The sequence below is a fragment of the Equus asinus genome, chromosome 26 (genome assembly GCF_041296235.1).
Source record: "Equus asinus isolate D_3611 breed Donkey chromosome 26, EquAss-T2T_v2, whole genome shotgun sequence".
Taxonomy (NCBI): domain Eukaryota; kingdom Metazoa; phylum Chordata; class Mammalia; order Perissodactyla; family Equidae; genus Equus; species Equus asinus.
In genome coordinates, this window is record NC_091815.1 from 24,402,856 (window position 1) to 24,417,063 (window position 14,208).

Sequence of the window (14,208 nt, forward strand, 5' to 3'; positions counted from 1 at the left end):
TCAGACACACAGGTGTCCACTGGCCACACACGTCAAGTCCTTGGTGAGGAGACGGAAGAGGTTGAACATGACGGAGGCTTCGAGGCAGCCCCAGGGCTCCTGTGGGGAGGAAGCGCAGGGTCAGTGGCCGCCCATCACCTGGGCTCCCAGTTGCCCCAGACACTGGTCTCTCCCTGGGCGCTCACCTTCTTTGGGGCCTTGTGGAGCCGGTGCAGCCACTGGAGGAGGCGGCCCTGGGGCCTGGGACCCACTGTGGGCAGAGGAGGGAGGTGAGTGAGGCGGGGCCAGGGCCGGAGGGGGACAGATGGGGGGTCAGAGCCCACACACACACGGCCCGGCTCCCCAGGGCACTCACACAGACCTGCAGTTCAGAGTGGATGTGGCTCAGTGTGCCAAGGGGCCAGTCCAGGACGTCCCCCAGGGACGAGTTAGCCAGCACCCACAGAGTCAGGCCCAGCTCAGCCTCCAGGGCCACGGGGCACTCCCACACCTGAGGATGGGGAGAGAAGACAGGTGAGGGCCGCACGTGAGAGAACAGGTGAGCAGGACCGAGGAGGGGACAGTGAAGGTGAAAGACAGGGGACAGGTGGGAGGGCAGAGGCACGGTGGTCAGGTGAGGGCAAGAGGTCCGGGGGACTGGCGGGGGGCGGGCAAGGGGTCAGCGACAGTGAGAAGGAGAGAAGGAGAAGCTGAAGGGGCCGCCTGAGGAGCCAGCCAAGGGGGCCGGGTGAGGGCCGGGGGCCTGACTCCCCCCACTCACCTGCAGCTGCCTCAGGTCCCAGGTCCTGGGGAAGGGGCGGGAGCGGCAGGTGTGGTTCTTCAGCCGGAAGGACCCTCTCTAGAGGGCAAGGGCGGAGGTCAGCCCCCAACAGGAGGGTTGGTGGGGGACTCCTGAAGGTGTCCTTCACTGTCTTAAGGCACCTTCCCCGGCTCCATTCCTGACCCCTGAGCCCCTGTCACAGAAGGAGGACGCAGGCGCTGCCCTCAGCTCCATGGCCCAGGCTCCACCTCGGTCTTGTCTGCATGTCTGGCCTCAGTCTCCCCTCCTGGGTCTCAGCCTGCTTCTCTGTCCCCAGCTGTGTCTCTGAACTTCCTGCTCCATCCGGGACATAATTCTTGCCTCAGCTCCATGGTGCAATGTTTAGCCTGGACACACGGGCAGTTGGGCTGATGCAGGAGAGCACAGCCCGAGGGTGGCACGTGTTCCTAGGGGAAGCCCCAGGCTGGGGACGCTGGGAGCAGGGCAGGGCCAGGAGAGCCAGGGACCCAGGGAGAGGGTCACTGACGCAGAAGGTGACTTCCTCAGCTGCACCATCCTCAGGGCTGGGGCCGCTTCGACCCACAAGGAGCGGTGGTAGGTGTGTGATGGGGGGTGGGGGTGGTGAGGGAGCATTTCCATGAAGGGGCTGGAGGCTCCCAGAGCGAGGCTGCTAGGCGAGGGGAGATGACCAGGGAGAGGGCCGCGGTGGGTGGGAAGAGGAGTCAGAAAGGGGGGACAGCAGAGAGTAAAGACAAGGACGGGGCTCCTCTCCCCTCCCCCAGCTGCTGAAGTCCGAGTTGGGAATGAATGTGGCTGCTGAGGCATCTTGAAATATCATTTATGCTCCTCTCTACTTTCAAGTTCCAGTAGCTATTAAAGCTGCCATGGGTGGCTTTTTAATGAATGCATTAATGAAGAGCGCATAAATTACTATAGCACAGCTCGACACAATATTGTGACGACTGCATTACAGTACAAACTGGATTCCTTTGTCCTGCGTACTTTCTTTTATTCTGAGAAGCTTTGCAAGGCTGCCACGAGGTCCGATGAATGAACATGCTTAAGAATGCCCGCCCTAGGGGGCTGCCAAGCAGAGAACCGGGTCCCCGGAGGACGGAACAGAGCCTGCCAACCGGACCACTCACTGGGCTGGGAGGTGGTGGAGAATGACGCGGCTGTGGATTCATCCACTGATTTGGGAGGTCTCTGTGTTACAGCGGCTCGGCCGGTGTGTGGACTCTACTCGGTGTGGACTGACTGGTTTGAGCTGTTCTCACTCGCAGGGGCAGACCCGGGATCAGCGGGGCTTGAAGCTCACACAATTTAGGGGCTCCTTTTAAATAACATAATGGGTGCAGCCACTATGGAAAACAGTGGGGAGAGTGCTCAAAAATTTAAAAATAGAAATACCGTACAATCCAGCAATTCCACCTCTGGGTATGCAACCAAAGGAGATGAAAACACGAATTCAAAAAGATACATGCACCCCCATGTTCACTGCAACATTATTCACAATAACCAAGACATAGAAGCAGCCTAAGTGCCCAGCGATAGACGAATGGATAAAGAAGATGTGGTATATATACAATGGAATATTACTCAGCCATAAAAAGAAGGAAATCTTGCCATTTGTGACAACGTGGATGGACCTTGAGGGCATTACGTTAAGGGAAATAAGTCAGACAGAGAAAGACAAATACTGTACGATCTCACTCATCTGTAGAATCTAAAAAAAAGAACAACGCAGAGATGCAGAAAATAGATTGGTAGTTGCCAGGAGGGGGCGAAATGGGTGAGGGTGGTCAAAAGGTACGAACTTCCAGTTATAAAATAAATAAGTCACAGGGACGTAATGTACAGCGTGGTGACTATAGTTGATAATACTATATTGTACATTTGAAAATTGCTGAAAGAGTAAATTTTTTTTTATTTTTATTTTTTCCGGATGTACGTCATATTTCGAATTCTGTATACATTACATCATGTTCACCACCTGAACACTAATTATAGTGCGTCCCCTCACAGGTGACCCTAATCACCCCTTTTGCCCTCCCCCTCTTCCCCAATGTTAACCACCAGTCCAATCTTCAATACTATGTGGGGTTTTTTTTCAGTTGTTTTTATCTTCTACTTATGAGTGAGGTCATATGGTATCTGACTTTCTCCCTCTGACTTATTTCACTCAGCATAATACCCTCAAGGTCCATCCATGTTGTCACAAATGGCTGGATTTCATCATTTCTTATGGCTGAGTAGTATTCCATTGTGTATAAATACCACATCTTCTTTATCCATTCGTCCCTTGATGGGCACCTAGGTTGCTTCCATGTCTTGGTTATTGTGTATAATGCCACAATGAACATAGGGGTGCAAGTATCTTTATGCGTTTGTGTTTTCAAGTTCTTTGGATAAATACCCAGCAGTGGAATAGCTGGATCATATGGTAGATCTACCCTTAATTTTCTGAGGAAACTCCATACTGCTTTCCATAGCGGCTGCACCAGTTTGCACTGCCACCAGCAGTGAACAAGGGTTTCCTTCTGAGAGAGTAAATCTTAAATGTTCTCATCACAAGAAAAAAAATTATAACTATGTGTGGTGACGAACGTTAACCAGACTTATGGTAGTGACCATTTCACAATATACACAGATATTGAATCATTATGCTGTACACCTGAACTCATATAATGTTATATGTCAATTGTATCTCAATAAAAAAAAGAAACATAATGGAAAAACATTTTTTTTGCTCATTTTACAAAAACATGTGACTCTGTGAACACATTGATAAGGCCCTGCCCCCACCTGGGATGCCAAGAGACACCAAGGATGTCACAGGGCATGGGAATAAGCACCATGAGGAGCCGGTGTGTGCGTGGACTGGCTCCCAAGCGCGCTCCATCGAAGGTGACAGAAGGGAGGTTGGTGTGTCCCTTCCCAGGGCGGCCATGACAAAGTGCCATGAATTGGGTGACTTAACACAGAAATTTATTGTCTCACGGTCTGGAGGCCAGAAGTCCAAAACCAAGGTGTCGGGAGGGCCACACTCCCTCTGAAAGGCACAGGCAAGTCCGTCCTTGTCTCTTCCGAGCCTGCGATGCTGTGCCGGCAATCCTTGGTGCTCCTCGTCTCGCAGCCGCACGCTCCACTCCCTGCCTCCTTCTTCCCACCGCCCTTTCCCTGTGTCTCTGTCTTCACATGGCCGTCTTCTTATAAGGACAACAGTCGCATAGGACTAGGGGCCCCTCCTACGCCAGCATGGCCCTCGCTTTACTAATTACACCTGCAACAACCTTATATCCAATACGGTCCATCCTGAGGTCCTGGGGGTTCAGACCGCAACACATATTTTTGGGGGATGGAGCTGGGAGGGCACAAGTCAACCCACAATGGTTGGATTGGGGAGAATTTACCAATTCCAGAGTATTCTCCTGTATAAAGGATTTAACATCCCAGGAAGCAGCCTGGGAGATGGGGTTAATATGCTCGGAAAACGTGAAGGCCCACACTCCGTGAGGTAGACATGGTGCCAATTCCGAAGGCCCAGAGGACCAGCAGGAGGGGATGGGTCACGTGAGGCTGGAGGCCCACCCGGCTGCGTGGTCTACAGGAGACGCTGCATGAATGACGCCTGTTTCCAGAGTGACAGGGAATGCGCCAGCACGGGTGTGCCAGCGTCACCAGGAGACTCCAAGGTGGCTCCCTCCGTGGGCCCGGGCTGACGGCGGGGGATGCTTTCATAAGCTGGACCCCCTGATGATGATGGCGATGGTAGGACCCCTAAATAACACAGACGAGGTGGTGACACAGGCTCCAGAGGACAGCTGGACGCAATGATTGGGACGAGTGGCAAGGTTGGACCGCAGCCAGCGAGCCTGACCCGTGAAGGGCACTGGGGAGCTCGAGGAGAACGTAACCCTCCGAGCGGCAAGGTAGACGGCAGCCACTGTGAGCATGTCCTGATTTATAGCATCCGGGGAAACTGAGGATGGACGACGACGAGGCTGAGGGCCGACACCCCAATAAGAAGTCGTGGGCCCTCGCCCCGATTGCAGACCTGAGTCGGTTTTCAGATCCCAAACGGCAGGGGAGGCCGGGCCCCTGTGAGGATGGCCCTAGGATGCTGCAGCAAGTGTGCTCACTATTGACTTCCCCAGGCCTTCCCAGAGGGACCCATGACCGCGGTGCTGGAGCCGGCTTGTCCCACTCACGAGCGCCAACTGTTCAATTTTCAGGAATTTAATAAGTTGACTGTTAAACGAAGCCATTAAAAATTAAATTACATAACCTCATGATTAAAAGTTGTATTAAAACAAAGGTAATAAATGCTCATAAATCAATTCCTAATTATTTTCCTGTTACTATACATTACTATTATCTATGCCCTTGAGGTTATTTATGGGTTGGCGTGTCCTCCTAAAAGATACGTTGAAGGCCTGACCCCTGGTACTCAGAATGCGACTTCATTTGGAAATAGGGTCACTGCAGATGGAATCGGTCAAGATGAGGTCCTCAGGGTGGCCCCAGGCCCCGTGACTGCTCTGCTTCTCAAAGAGGAAGAAGACGCATAAGGAGAGGCCGGCCCGGTGACAACGGGGGTGAGACGAGAGTGGTGCCTCCGAGGGCCCCAAGGAGGGATGGCGACGCCGGAAGCAGGAAAAGGCGGGAAAGGATCCTGCCTACAGGTTCACAGGGACCTGCGCATCCCCGCGGACACCTTGATTGGGACTTCTGGCCGCCAGAAGGGTGAGACAATACATTCCCGACGTTCTAAGGTGCCCAGGTCACGGTTCTTTGTCTCGACAGCCCTCGGAAAGGACAGCAGCGTGTCTATCGTGTCTGTATGGAAATGCTCTGTCACGAGGTCCTGCTGCTGCCTCTTCCGAATTCCGTACTCAGGGACGCGTGTTGGCGCCTTGATGTCAGCCGTGGTGGTGGTGTCTACACCAGAGAAGCTGGAAAATGCTACAAATCAGAGCTTTTCTTAAAGAGAGCCGGTTGCTCAACGTTTAGTAGCAAAGCATTGCCAATGGCAACCTCCTTGGATGCAAACAGCACACCGGTGAAAGGGGAAGACCCAGGCTCTCTAAGTGCTGAGCAGAGGGTCTGGGTTGGTGCTGATGCTGGGGACCCAGGCGCCATCTGTCCCTTCTGCCAGTGGGGGACACATGGAGACAGGAAGAAGGGGAGCCCTGACCCAGGTCTGGCTCACGGAGCTGCTCAGTGGGGAGAGGCCACATCGCAGCTTCTGAGACTGCTCCCTTCCATCCTGGCATCCACAAGTTTTTAGAAATCATTACATCCCAGAGGTTACGAGAGGTGAGCGTCGTCTTCAAACCCAAAGGACGCAGGAGTGGTGGTCCCTGTCATATCCCGTTTAGTGCACCTGTCTGAGCCCCTCAAAGGCCATATGGATCAGAGTGGATGACAGTGGACATTCAGACTTCCCCCAGTGTAGCTCAGATTGGCTGCAGTGCTGGACATGGTGTCTTTGCTGGAGAAGATGGACACGGTCTCACTCTCTGATCTGTGCCCATTGACCCGGCACATGTAAACTTTCTGTCCCTCCCGGAAAGGAGGATCAGAAGCCGCTCACGTTCCCTTAGGAGCCAGGAGGCACACTTGAACTGGGCCCCAGGGGTATGTTCCAGTCCTGCCCTCTGTCATGACGTCAGCTGTCGGGACCCGGCCCATCTGGACCTTCCTCAGTCTTTACATTGGCTGACTCTTCAGTGGCACCATGTTGATCAGAGAGCATGAGGAAGAAGTGACAAGAGCATTGGAAGATGTGCTCCAGAGGTGGGAGAGACACTCGTCAAAGGTTTATGAGCCTCCACATGAGCGACGTTTTGGGGGGTCCAGTAGTCTGGGATGTGTCAGGGCACCCCCCCTAATAAACTTATTGCAGCTCACACCTCCCACCACAAAGAGAAAGGCACAGGCTTGTAGGCGTCTTTGGGTTCAGCAGACAGCACATTCCACTCTTGGGAATAACGCTCCACGCCATAAACATGGAAAGGTGTTCCCTTGAACGGGATGCAGAAGAGAACTCTGCCGCAGATCCAGGCTGTGGTGTGAGCTCTGCCCCTCGAAACGTGATCTAACAGACCCTGTGGAACTGGAGGCATCTGGGGAAAGGAAGGAGCCCGTGTGGAGTTTACACGAACCTCAGGAGGAGAATCACACATGGCCCACTAGGGTTCTGGAGGCAGGACAGTGCACCACAGCAAAGCATCCACCATTTATAAAGCCGAGCCTGGCGGGCTGCTGGGTCATGGCGGAGAGAAAGCACAGGCCCACGAGACATCGGGTCACCAACTAGGAGCTGTCTGACCCCCTGAGTCGTAAGGTCAGGTGAGCCAGGCAACTGTTCCTTGTAAGATGGAAGTGGCGCCTCCAGGATTGGGCACAGGCAGGGTCAGAGGACAAGTCAGCTTCCTGAACAGGTGGCCCAAATTCCATGTCATCCGTCACTGTTGCATCAGTGCCCGTTCCTCTGTTCATCCCCAAGGCCACACGGCCGGGGTCCTTGATGACTGGCTGATGTTGGAAGAAAGAGGCTAAGCTTAGTCCATGGGTTGGCTCAGCAGGTGGGGACAAGAAGAAAAGGGGCTTTTGTCTCACTACAGCTCAATTCAAGGGTGACCCTGAAAGGTGGTGCTGAGAGGGAATCTCCCCAGTGGGCAGAGCTCCAGGGCACAGAGCAGATGACCACCATGTGGGAAGAGCAGTAGCCCGAGGTCACTGTCCATGAACTTATGAGCAGTGGCAATCAGCCTGGTACTCATCAGCTGCCTGGAATCAGCCTGAAAATGATGAAATGATCACAGATGAGGACATTGGGACAGAGGTATAGGAACGGACATATGAGGTGGACACACAGCATGAAGAGTTTTTTGCACGTCAATGATCAGCAGAAAGTATTGACTACTGAAGTGCCATTAATCAACCAAGGAGAAATAATGACCTGCCCAGCTGCCCTCAAGCTCTGTCATCAGCCTCCCCAGCTCTGACACCCTGGGCACCTGAATGGAGCAGCCATAGTGTCAGGATGAAGGCCACGCATGGGGCCCAACAGCATGAGCTCCCCTTCGTGATAACTGATCTAGCTGCTGCCACTGCTGAGTGTCAAGCTGGCCAGCCAGAAGCTCCACCCTTGAGGAGACCAGCCTGCTGCTTGGTGGCACGTTGACGACACTGATCCCTTCCACCCTGGACGGGCTGTGGTTTTCTCGGCTGGGATAACCCAGCCATGGGTGTGCCTTTCCTGCCCTCAAGGCCTCGGCCAGAACTAGCTGAGGGGTTTCAGACTCTGATCCACCAACAGAGGATGTTGCGTGCTATTGCCATGGCTCACGGGACTTACGGCAAAGGAAGTGCAGCATGGCCACAACCATGGGATCCACGGGTCCCACTGCAGTCCCCCCCGCCCAGAAGCTTCTCCCTAACAGAGCCGTGAAACGGCCTCTTAAAGATGCAGCGTAGGCCATGCTCGGAACTGGAACGCTGCAAGGAGTGGGGGCATTACTGGGTGAGCAGCGTCCGCCCTACGTCACCATCACTGTATGGTGCTGGGCCCAATAGGTGGAAGAAGGAGTCTGGGAAGCAGGGCTGATGCCAAGACGGCATTGCTTACCACCCTTCCCACTGACCCACCTTAGACATTGGTGCTTCCTACCGGAAAAAGTTTAGGCTCTGCAGAATCAGAGCCCTGGTCCCCAGAGAAGGGTCCTTTCCACGGGGAGCACAGCGAGAATCCACTGAACCTTAAGCTCTGATGGTCACCCAGTCACTGCTCTGTTGCCAGGAGGCCAACAAACAGGAGGAGGAGCCGACATCTTGACAGGGTGACTGACCCGGCGTCAGGAGGAGGTGGGCTCCTGCTGCACAGAGTGGGCAGGAGGAACGTGGTCAGCACCCAGGGCGTCCACGGGGCCGGCTTCCGTTACTCTGTTGACCAGATTGAGTGAAACCGAAATGAAGAAGTAAACAGCAGCCGTAGCCTGGGAAGGTCCCTGTGACGAGGGCCTCAGGCCACTCAGGGATCAGGGTCTGGTCGTTCCATCCCATCAGCCACCTGAACCGGTAGAAGTACCGGGCAAGGGAGAAGGGAATCTGGAAGGTGTGGTGGAGCAGGGAATAACGAGCACCAGGTGCCTCCCTGCGACCAGCCGCAGACGGGGGGTGTTGCTCATCCTCCTAGTCCTCCTTCTGTAAGTTCCTCTGAAGATCAGACCACCCAGAGTCCTGGAGAAGCTGGGACGGACTGAGTGTGTGGACCAGTGATCAGGCTGATGCAAGGGGTGGACTGTAGTGGAGACTGTGGGATCCGAGCCGCTGAGAGCACACAGCCTCGTCCCTCCAAGGGAATTCCCTCACCCATGGGGAGCCGCCTCTCCCACGTCTATGCTTCGATCCAGCGAAGCCCACAGCCAGGAACAGACCCGCGTGGAGACACAAAGGCCGAACCCCTTGCGTCAGTTTGGGACAATTCCGAAGGCCCCCGGCTCCAGAGCTCCCTGCAGGGTGAGGCGAGGCCTTGTTCCCACTGTCTCGTGGGCTAGCTTCTCGCTCTACCCCATCCTGCCTCCCACACTGCCCCAGGGTCTGTCTCCCAAGACCCCTCCCCACCTGACCTTCTGCTCGGAAGTTCCCATCTCACAGTCCGTCTCCAGGAGCCCCATGTAGGAGCAGCTTTACGGCAAACCCCGTTCACCTCCCTGAGGCCTCTCGCCCCATTTCCCTTCTCCAGGATCCTCCCCTCTTTCTCTCTTCTGCATTACCAGCAGCCTGGAAGTGGCTGGGAGGGACGATGAGATCTCAGGAACTTGATGGGGTGAGCACACGGCCACCCTGCCCATTAAACCACGAAAATCCTAAAGCAGAAAAGTCTCAAACTGCAGGAAATTTGCTAAAACTATCATTACTACATGAGTAGTGTAAATTAAACACAGAAGGGACGGCTTTATTTCTTTTGCCCATTTTTCATTAAGAGAGCAGGGAAGAACAAAGAAAAACCCAGAGCATTGGGTTACTTTTGAAAATGTTATTTAAGATTAAAGTCTTTTTGTTTCGATATGGCCTCTCTCTCTCCCACTCCCCTGACACCACCCTCACCCTCTCCACCCTCCCTCACAGCTCCAGGGAGAGAGTGGACAGGAGTCGGCAACGTCCCAGGCTGGGGAGGAACCATGGGGACCTGCTGAGCAATAGTGCGGAAGAACAGGGAACAGGCGTTGGTTCCCGTCACCCCAGCTGCCTGGCTACTGCTGGGTCTGTCTTACTGGGATGAGACCAAAATGCACAGTTATCAAAAATCTTACTTTTCACACTTATTTTTGCTGTCTGTTTGCTTTTAGAGTGCACATACCATGGTGGTTAAGAGTGTGGACTCTGAAGCCAAGAACAACTTTATTTCAAATCCTAACATGGGCTGTGTGACAGTGGGCAGATGGTCTACCTCTCTGTTCCTCAGTTCTCCAGGCCTTAAAATGTGTGTGCACCTTCATCACAAGGTCGTTGTGTGAATTCAAGGAGTTACCCTTGGACAGCGCATAGAATATGACCAGATCCACTGAGATCGTTCACTGACTTTTTGCCATTGTTATCAAACAGGATGGTTCCCCTTGTTTTGTTATCATGTACCACGTTATCAAATTTCATGTATATTTTGTCAATCAACAATGCAAACAAAGCACCTGTAATGCGTGCGTGTGAGTAGATTTGATCCGTTCCCCTGCGTGTCTCTGGGAAGGCAGATATCATGCTGGGGCAGCACAGTCAGGACCACGGAGAGTGACACTCATTGGTCCCCTGTCCCCAGCCCTGGGGTTGGACAAAGCCTCTGGAGGCGTCAGGATTCAGGGACTCCCCTGGGCACGCGCAGCCGGGGACCCAGGCAGACACCTTCGCTCACGCAGCATCGTGCACACGCAGGGTGTTGTTTGGAGGGAACAGATGTGTCTATTGTGGCCATATTGTACTTTCCGGCCGTGATCCCCACAATTCCTCCCTCCCACATGCTCTTCTGCGATGGGACATTGCCCCTCCACCCAGAGTGAGCTTATTTTCCACCATCCCCTAGAACTCGGGCAGAGCCTGAGACTGCTCGGACCAATAGAACACAGCACCACTTCTGGGTGTGGCCCTTAACCAGCCTTCAGCTTCCACTTCCTCCCCTGAAACCCTGCTCAGAGGGCAGCCAGTCCCCAGGGAAGAAGTGCAGCCTCGTAGGGACCGCAGTGCTGTGGAAAGTCCGGGTCGCCTGGAGAAGCCACTTGTGGGTGCCCTGGTCAACAACCCCTGCTGACTTTGCAGCCGACAGGCAGCCATGTGAGTGAACTCCAGCCCAGCCCAGCTTCCAGATCAATCGAGTCCCAGCTGACATCTGACTGCAACCACGGGGGACCCCAAGTGAGAATCACTCACCTGAGGGAGAACAGGACTGGGAGACAGGAGGGCACAGGGGAGAGGGACAGACCAAGCTCCCCACAGACAACAGTTTCCAACTCCAGACACGATCGTTTTTTGAAAAAACAACTATTTGAAGGCACTGGAGAGCAGCCAGAAGCAGGCAGAGACTGGAGTGGGTTCAGCCTTTCAAAACACGGAACACACTGTGTGAGATCTACGGTTATGTGGCTTTTCCTCTGGGATAAGCTCTAGGATGCATGGCTTTTCCTCATCCACATGCCAAGGAACAGCTGGAACTCCAGGAGAAAACCAGCTATTGACTAGACGTGTCAGACGCCAGAGTTTGGGGATGCCAGAGCAATGGGAAATGGAGAGGAGAAATCCCATTATGGAGGGACCCCAGAGGGAGAAGCCCGGAGTCTCTCTATAAATTACCCTTGAATCTTTAGTGCCCTGAGAGAAAAAAGAAAGCCATCAGCACAGACTTCTATATGCACTGAAATCATCCTGGAAAATTGAAGGCTGTATAAGATGACCGTTCCTGTTTTTGTCATTCAACAAGAATGGAGACATGTGGGGCTGCCTGGTGGCGCAGCAGTTAAGTGTGCACGTTCTGCTTTGGCGGCCCGAGGTTCACCGGTTCGGATCCCCGGTGCGGACATGGCACCGCTTGGCACGCCATGCTGTGGTAGGCGTCCCACATATAAAGTACAGAAAGATGGGCACGGATGTTAGCTCAGGGCCAGTCTTCCTCAGGAAAAAGAGGGGTATTGGCAGCAGATATTAACCTAGGGCTAATCTTCCTCAAAAAAAGAAAGAAAAAAGAATGGAGAAATGAGATGAGGTGGGCATGGCCATTTCCTTTAAAAGAATAATCTAGGGGGCTCAGATCACTTTTCCTCATATGCCTTGGCCAGAACTTAGTGCCACAGGTCCCGGGAAGGCTGGAAAATGTTCCCTTTGGTAGAGCACTCTCCAATCCACGCTCAGTTCGAGGGTTCTCTGAGTCAAGGAAGAAGGGAGGACAGAGACAGAGACAAGTAGCTGGAGTCTCTGTCGCTCCTGCTTTGTAGACTACTTAGGAAGGAAAAATAAATAAAGGAAATTAATTTTAAATATGCTTTATTTGACCCAATATATCCAAAATCTCATTTTAACATATAATCCATAGAAAAAGTATTAGCTAGATTTTACTCTTTTTTTACAGTAAATAAAAATGCTGTACATACTTCCATCTATTTCCCGCCCTGTCCACTGAGAGGGCATAGAAGCAGTGGTAACCTTGCAGCCGTCGGCCCACCCAGCTCCCAGAGCTTGGTTTCTAAACACTGTTCTCCAATGAAAGGAACAGAGCTCCTTGGGGAAATGGTTGGTTACAGAAATGGATCCAGAAGCTTACAAGATGAGCCTGGAAATCTTACTCCAGAAATCAAGGAAGTGCTCCAAGAATGATGGGGATACGTCAAGAGGACAAGGGAGCCCGCTTGAAAGGGTTCCCACGGGCCTAATCTGGGATGACTTGAGCATCACATAAATGATAGCAAAGAATTATAATGCATTGAGTAAAATGAGAATTCAAGAGTCCATGTTGATATGTATCAGTTGGTGGATACACACGTGAGGGAGGGGAGAAAAGCTCTTCCGGAGAGTCGAATGTCAACAGACAAATGCAGCAAGATGATGAAATTAGAGAAGCGCTACTCGGTCAGTGACATAATATTAACAGTCAGGCAAACAGCATCAGTGGCAGCTCAAACGAATGGTCAATGTTAAGAAGTCATGGGTATTTACACCGTCTCAAGGTCTCTCCACATGTTGATAACAAAGAGAAAACCAGTGTCTCTGGTTAGGGATAGTAGAGTAATGTGGCAGACAGCATCTGAAAAAAATTTTCTTTAATAAAAATTCTCCCAATTGTGAGTATATTTTACACTTGGAGCGCAGCTCAGCTTGTCCTAGCTCCATGCCAAGTGCTCATAGCTACGTTCGGCCTGTGGACCACACTGGACGGCACAGCTGGAACAGTCCCTGCCGTTCCAGATGGCTCAGTGTGGACGACGATACATGTTCTAATTATTAAGGCATTTTCAGTACATATTTCTTGACTTAACCAGAATGCGCTCTGAGTATCCCACTCCCACCCTCAGAGGGACCCCTCACACGCGCACAACCACACACACACTGCGGTAGACTGAACAACGGCCCCCCCAAAATGCCCACCCCAACCCCCGGGGCCTGTGAGCATCTTGTTGCGTGCCCAAGGGACTTGGCAGATTCATTAGGATTTATAGACTTTAAAATAGGGAGATTATCCTGAATTACCCGGGGAGGCCCCCTCTGAACACGCAAGTCCTTAAAAGCAGGGAACTTTCTCGGGCTGGATGTGGAAGAGAAACGTGGCGGAAGGAGACGGCAGAGGGATTCCACGCGTGAGAACGATTGGAGACACCGTTGCCGGCTCTGAGACGGAGGGTCCCATGCGCAAGGACCAGACAGAGGCCACCAGGAGCCGAGGATGGAGCCTCACCGCCAGCGAGGAAACGGGGGCCTCAGCCTTGCACCCCGAGGGACAGAGTCCGCCAACGACTTGAAGGAGGCTGGAGCGGACTCTCTCCAGAGCCACGGCGGGGGGGAGTCCAGGGGCCGCACTTGGACTTCAGCCGTGAGACCCTCATCCCAGAGAAACTCAGGGGCCCCCGGGGCTCCGAGCTGCAGAACGTGAGGCCAGAAATGCGTCTGGTTCTGAGATGCTCGGTTTGTGATCACTGGTTACGGCAGCAAAAGAAAATTAACCCACACAAACACTCACATGGTCCCTCACCACAGAGAGCATCCTTTCCTCATTGTTTATTGGCACAAGTTTTATAAAAAGTGGAAATATAAACATTTGACGGGGCGTGAGTTTGAGAATTCACAAACTCATCATAAATACATAAATACATAAATAGTGGTTGGGTGGCAATAAATTAAGAAAGGTGTCTGATGCATAAATAATATCTAAGGGGATGGGACAGGTTGCCGGTGGGTGTCAGGGG

The 14,208-nt window shown here is 52.9% G+C and overlaps 1 protein-coding gene across 1 annotated transcript; it reads right to left on the reverse strand.

Moving 5' to 3' along the window:
• Positions 1–9,444, reverse strand: LOC106836106 (interferon lambda-3-like). The gene is made up of 5 exons (XM_070499532.1): positions 9,397–9,444; positions 761–838; positions 351–490; positions 186–264; positions 1–99 (listed from the first exon to the last, which is right to left on the reverse strand). The coding sequence occupies exons 1-5, from the start codon at positions 9,442–9,444 to the stop codon at positions 1–3; spliced, it is 444 nt and encodes a 147-aa protein (XP_070355633.1).
• Positions 9,445–14,208: the final 4,764 nt, after the last annotated feature.